The sequence below is a fragment of the Eschscholzia californica genome, unplaced genomic scaffold (genome assembly GCF_041429995.1).
Source record: "Eschscholzia californica isolate CP2 unplaced genomic scaffold, dmEscCali1.0.p SCAF_6, whole genome shotgun sequence".
NCBI classification, from domain to species: domain Eukaryota; kingdom Viridiplantae; phylum Streptophyta; class Magnoliopsida; order Ranunculales; family Papaveraceae; genus Eschscholzia; species Eschscholzia californica.
Window position 1 is genome coordinate 3,784,478 of NW_028238483.1, and position 6,146 is coordinate 3,790,623.

The 6,146-nt window shown below is 35.5% G+C and overlaps 1 protein-coding gene across 1 annotated transcript; it reads right to left on the reverse strand.

Annotated features, from left to right (window-relative positions):
- Nucleotides 1-438: 438 nt before the first annotated feature.
- LOC147530885 (histone H3.3) lies at nucleotides 439-1,963 on the reverse strand. Its single transcript, XM_086647668.1, has 5 exons — nucleotides 1,888-1,963; nucleotides 1,396-1,468; nucleotides 1,240-1,316; nucleotides 929-1,019; nucleotides 439-803 (listed from the first exon to the last, which is right to left on the reverse strand). Exons 2-5 carry the CDS (start codon nucleotides 1,465-1,467, stop codon nucleotides 633-635), a joined length of 411 nt encoding a protein of 136 aa, XP_086503794.1. The 5' UTR covers nucleotide 1,468; nucleotides 1,888-1,963; the 3' UTR covers nucleotides 439-632.
- Between the last annotated feature and the right edge of the window lie 4,183 nt (nucleotides 1,964-6,146).

Genomic DNA, 6,146 nt, shown 5'->3' on the forward strand with positions numbered 1-6,146 from the left:
GTGAGATTAAATTCCTAAAAGGAACAACACAAATAACGTTTAGTTTTAATCTCACATTGTCTCTTTAGAATCAGGAATGGTGTTTCCAGATTCTATAAAAAAAAGAGGAAAAAGTGATTTTTTTTTCAAGTCATGAGATTACCCGCTACCCGCCCGCCCATACCCGAATTACCCGAACTTCTTAATGGGCTTGGGCGGGTAATGAGCAAGGCGAATTTCAAAATTGCCCGCCCACTTAACCCGCTTACCCTAATAGCCATTGAAAATTTGTGCCCGACCCGCCCAGCCCGATGCTTCAAGTGTCCATGGACGCCCATACCCGCCCAATTCCCACCCCTAGGCAGAACATGATCACCATGAGCTATCAATATCTAGTTTTGCCAGATCTAAAAGGTACAATAATATAACATTGAAAACTAATAACCCCAAACAGCAATATAGTCAAAAGGTAGATATCAATTAGCAACTAAGCATGCATAAAGCAGTCAGACTAACAGAGCTGGTTCATCAAGAAGAATGACCACACAAAAAAAAACAATACCACCATATCCTCAAACATCATTAGTCTTCAACAGTATTTAGAGAAACCCTAGTACTAATTAACTATATATATCATCGTCTATCCATCACACTTAAGCCCTCTCACCACGAATCCTCCTAGCAAGCTGAATATCCTTGGGCATGATAGTTACACGCTTGGCATGAATTGCGCAGAGGTTGGTGTCTTCAAACAGACCAACTAGGTAAGCTTCAGCTGCTTCCTGCAATGCCAACACAGCATGGCTCTGGAAACGCAGATCCGTCTGAGAGAAAGAACATCAAACAACAATCAACCATTAGAACGCGAATGAACAGCAAACAACATTGAGCCATTAGAACCAACAGGACACCACAGTTCCACAAACAGGGAAGTAAAGCCAAATTTCACCTTGAAGTCCTGAGCGATTTCACGAACAAGCCTCTGGAATGGAAGCTTCCTTATCAATAGCTCAGTGCTCTTCTGATACTTGCGGATCTCACTGCATTCAAATTCATCTCTCTCTCGTTATAACAAGTTCTTGTATGACACACAAAGACCACTATTGTTTACAGCATCAAATTGACTAGCTAGGTCTTAATCAGGATGTACACTTCATCACTAACTTACCCAACTCGATACACATTAACTAGCTAGGTCTTAATCAGGATATCAAAACATGTATCAGACCAACAAGGTGCATCTTAAGTAAAAGAACGTACCGGAGAGCAACGGTACCAGGCCTGTAACGGTGAGGCTTCTTCACTCCTCCAGTGGTTGGTGCAGATTTACGTGCAGCCTATAATTAAAAGACACTATCAAATTAAAACCCTAACCCAGATATTTGAATCATTCAAACATTTAAGAATTGAGCAAACCTTAGTTGCGAGTTGCTTCCTTGGAGCCTTTCCTCCAGTCGATTTACGGGCAGTCTGCTTAGTACGAGCCATCTGTATCAACAAACACTAAATCATATACTTTTCCCTTTCAAACTCCTCCAAGCAACCATGCCAACAAGAATTTCTATTCTAAAACTAAACTTACAAAGATCAAAATACCCAATTCATACAGTTGTTGGTTAAAGAAAAAGCAAGAAATTGCCCTAATTTACCAAAAGTTGTTCGAATTATTCATCAAACCAATATAACCTTAATCTAGATGTAAAATAAGTCGCCTAATCAATTTCACGAAGAAAATGGCTTTGGAATCAATCTTCGGGAAGTATAACAACAGAAATTATTGGAACCTAACGAAACGAAAGCAAAGCCCTAACTTAATCGAACTAAACCCTAGGCATAAACTCAAACATCAGAATACGAAAACAAGAAAGAGAAGATCTTGAAAAGGAAACCCTAATCGATTGTTTACCTTTTTTTTCTCACGATCTCAAAAGCTTCTTGAAATTCTAGTAGAATCCAAAACTCGGAAGAAAGAAATGAAGTCTTCTTGTAGGTAATCCTTTTTATAGATTTGATTCGACCGACCTTTGGGCTGCTCTTTTCGTACGGGAGTATCTAACGGTGGAGATTAGTTAAAAATGTGTTTTTATTACGTTAAACCAACGGATCAGATGTTAGTTTAACAAGTGACGCGGATCGTTAGGGCATGTTTAGTTGGCCAAGTTTGATTATCCTTTCATTAGAAGTTTGTGTACTGTCTTTTGGAAACCCTACACCATTATGGCCCCCTACTTTTAGAGTTATTTCTTTTTGGCTCCCTACTTTGTGACCAGTTTTCTTTATGGCTCCCTGTTCTTCGTAAATTCAAATTTAGCCCTTTTTTGTTAACACCGTCAGTTAGCTTTAATGGTTAACTTTTTTGTTTCCATAATTACCCTTGTTATAAAATTAATTTTGTAAATAATTGACCCCCTTTTAAACATGGGTTGAATCCCAAAAGAATTCAAATTTATTTAGAACAAACTAGGGGCCAAAATGAAATTTGTTTTAAAAGGATTAAAGACACCTCATCACTCCTCCATTTCATCACCTCTCTCCTCCACATCATCTCTCGCCACATCATCATCGTCTTCGGCGAAGGTAGTCGGTCGACCAATTTCTCCGGTGACTTTTAAATTTAATTTTTTTTTAAACTCCCTCTCTCTAATCTGCCTCCGCCTCTCTCTTTCTCTCTCTACCCTCTATCTCTCTATAACTTGGCGAAGGGGAGGAGCCCCTTCGCTGATGAAACCAGACCATCAAGGTCTAGTTTGATACCAGACCGAGATCTGACTTCAACAACCATACCTCCCATCTATCCATCTTCATAACTCACCTTATTCAGTCAATTGCTTCCTCCTTCAGTCACTTGCTTTATTTTTGTTTGATTTGTAATTTCTTCTAGGTCGACTCAATGAATTTGGATTCCAAATAATTTTATTCCTCCCTCCTTAAAATCTTCATGAGTTTTTCTTCTTCATCTAGCTCTTCACTATTTTTTTAAAAGTTTATGTATTTCATTGTTCTTTTTAAGTTTCGGTATGGGTATTCATATTTGTGTTTTTTATTGGTAATGTCTCACTTAAATTTTAGAATGAATTATTTTGATAACTTGATTATTCTCTACCAACATATTTGTGTTTGTTATTGGTAATCTCTCACTCAAATCTTGGAATGAACTGTTCTCGGTGTAGTTGTTCCCTCCATGTAACCAAGATTTTTTTTATGTAAATGCGTGACAATATTTAATTGTTCTGCAATGTTTTCTCTCCCTTTCTCTCATAACACTGCTTACCACATGTTTAATGAAATGCTTGGGAGATGTGTTAATTTTGTGCAGGAAGAGTCGAATGACTAAATAGTGTATACGTAATACGTTGAATAAATAATTTCTTAGGAACAAATTAAGAGTGCCTTGATTGTGTTGAATAGTTTGTGTAGGAAGACATATATGTTGTAGGAAGATGGTGATTAATATGACCATTCTGACTATAATAGTAAAAAAATTAATAAACCACCATTTAGATTTGTTGTAGCTGGGAGTTTTTGTTGCATCACGAGGCGATGAAAGATTAGCTTTGTGAAGACTTGAAGGTTGTTGCGAGCAGGTATACTATGCTGACATGATCTCTACCTAATATTGTATATCTTGAACTTTAGTTTTTCTTTCATGTCTATCTATATTTTTTGTAGCTTATAATGTTCTGTCAACCAAGGCAGATTATTTAGTTTCTCGCAAAATCTGGATTGAGTAATACTTTTGAGTTTGAGTATTTCACTGAGTGTAAGATTACCCAAACACCAATACCCATATTAGAGTTCAGTACATTATATAATCGGTTGACCCCACCATGTCTTCGTAAGGATTGGTTTGTGCAATGAAGTTTTGGTGAGTGATTTCTTCAATAGAGATCCACTAAAATCCTCTTCGTTACTTTAAATTGGTTGTCATTTTAGTTTCCTCCATACCCTATTTCTGGCTCCTCCGTTTGGTATTGAACAGAGAGGTGCATCACTTTATTTTTAGATTGTGGGTTGAGTTTCTTTAATCAGAATCAAAGGTAAAAATTTATTTTTAATGGGTCTGGGTGTTCTTTGAACATTAGGAAATTTGAGGTGCTTTAGGTAACTTTGAGTGCGTGTTGTATTGATTGTTAAAGACTTACAGGAAATTGATAAACAACAGGTTGGGTTTACTGAACCAAATTCCAATATTTTATGTAAACAGTACAAAAAACCGTTTGCGTTGAAATTTTATGTTATTTTAGATCCATACCTATCAAATACTTGCATCTATTAGATCAACGATTATGTATTCATTTTCCCACCAAAATTGTCATATTCCTACTAACCTAATTCTTATATATATATATATATATATATATATATATATATCTTTGGAACAAAACAACTTAGTTTTAAGCTCTAGATATAAATTTTACCGTCATTTTCTTGCTTCGGATTTTGGTTTGGTTTATATAGGATGATCTGACCATCTTAGTTGTTAGTTATAAATATATTGCGGCTGCCAACTACCTCACCCACCTCTCTTACGCTAGATTATTAAGAAAAACTACTTTGCACATGCTCCAATGGCGACATGTAACATTTATCTCTTACAAAGAACAATATTTCGTTGGTATCCATAATTTGGTGAAATCTTTAATTCTACTTAGTGTATGTGTTTAAGTTTAATGTTCGTTGATGATAGATAACATGCCATGTATGTGTTCAAGCTTAATTTAATGATATCTTAATAGTTTAGTTCGTTGATGGTAGATAACATTATTGTATTCTTCTATTCTCGGTTGTCATATCCCCTAAAACCCATGTAAACCTAGACCCTCAACTGCACAATATAGACACTGGAAAAATAATTATCAATATTTGACTACATCATAAATATTTTGCAGGGTATACTTATTGGTCATGGGTTTTCTTTGTTGTTTTTATCCTGTGTTATAACTAAAAGTCGCGGAAGCTATCGAACCTATCCTAAAAATTGATCCGATTATGAAAATTATCGAAAAGCTATGCCAAAACTAAATATGCAAACAGAAATTAACGAGGTTCGGCTTTAAAGCCTACGTCCTCGGGCGAACAAGAAATCTTTATTGAAGAATAGATGAAGACAACTCACACAACTCGCAAGTTCGTCCCAAGATGGTACCGTATAGAAATTAACCTTCTAAACTAAATCTTCGACGACCGAGAAATTAAACACCGCTCAAAACTATGAACAAAATCTCTCTCACTTGCTCACTCTCTCTAGCTCTCACTCTATGAGTAATTGCTCTTGAGTTGTTTTGTGTTGTTGTGGTTGTGTTGTGATTGGTACTCAAACCCCCTATTTATATATAATATAAGCCGACCATAGCTTTAGGAATTTAGAAATTTGTAACCAAATTTTAGGAACAATTGAAATCGCCTATGATAACCAAAACCGCCTCTTACAATTGAATCCAATTTGGAAACCGCCTATGATAACCAAAACCGTCACAACCCTTTCACAAACCGCCTCTCACATCCTGCTTACATTGTGTTCTACTCATTTGCTTCATCATTTTTTTTAATTGTAGGGCACGCTATGATAGTTCAGAAGTTCTATCTCATCAAAATGATAGTATTTTCTTCATTTCCGTAAGTTTTTTACTTTAGTGTGTTATGAATCTTACCTTGTTTAAAAAAACAATTGAACTTTATGAATGTTTGGTTGTTAATAGTTCACCAGCTGCCATGTCTGTGTGCGATCGAATGTCAAATTAACGATTTGTATAACCTACGATAATATTATACAAATCTGATAAGTAGTATAGTTTAGTTCTTCATCAAATGTCACAAGCTGCCGTGTATGGGCACAATTAAATGTCTCATATAAATTAATATATAGTTTAGTTCTTCATCAGTTGTCATAAGTTGTCATGTATGTATTTAAGTTTATTGTAATGAGATCATGGAGTATATGTTCTTATTGGTATCAGGGCCGTGACTGAGAATTTAGGGGCCCCGTGCCAAAATTAACTAGGGCCCCATTATACAATAACATGATTTTTTTAACACAGAACTATGATGAATTCAAAATGATATATGTATAGGAGAATAGTTAAATCATAAAAAATACTTTTTATCTGCTAGTTATTTGATTTATCTTAACTTTAAATACATAATTCTTTTGTGTACTCGGATTCAAA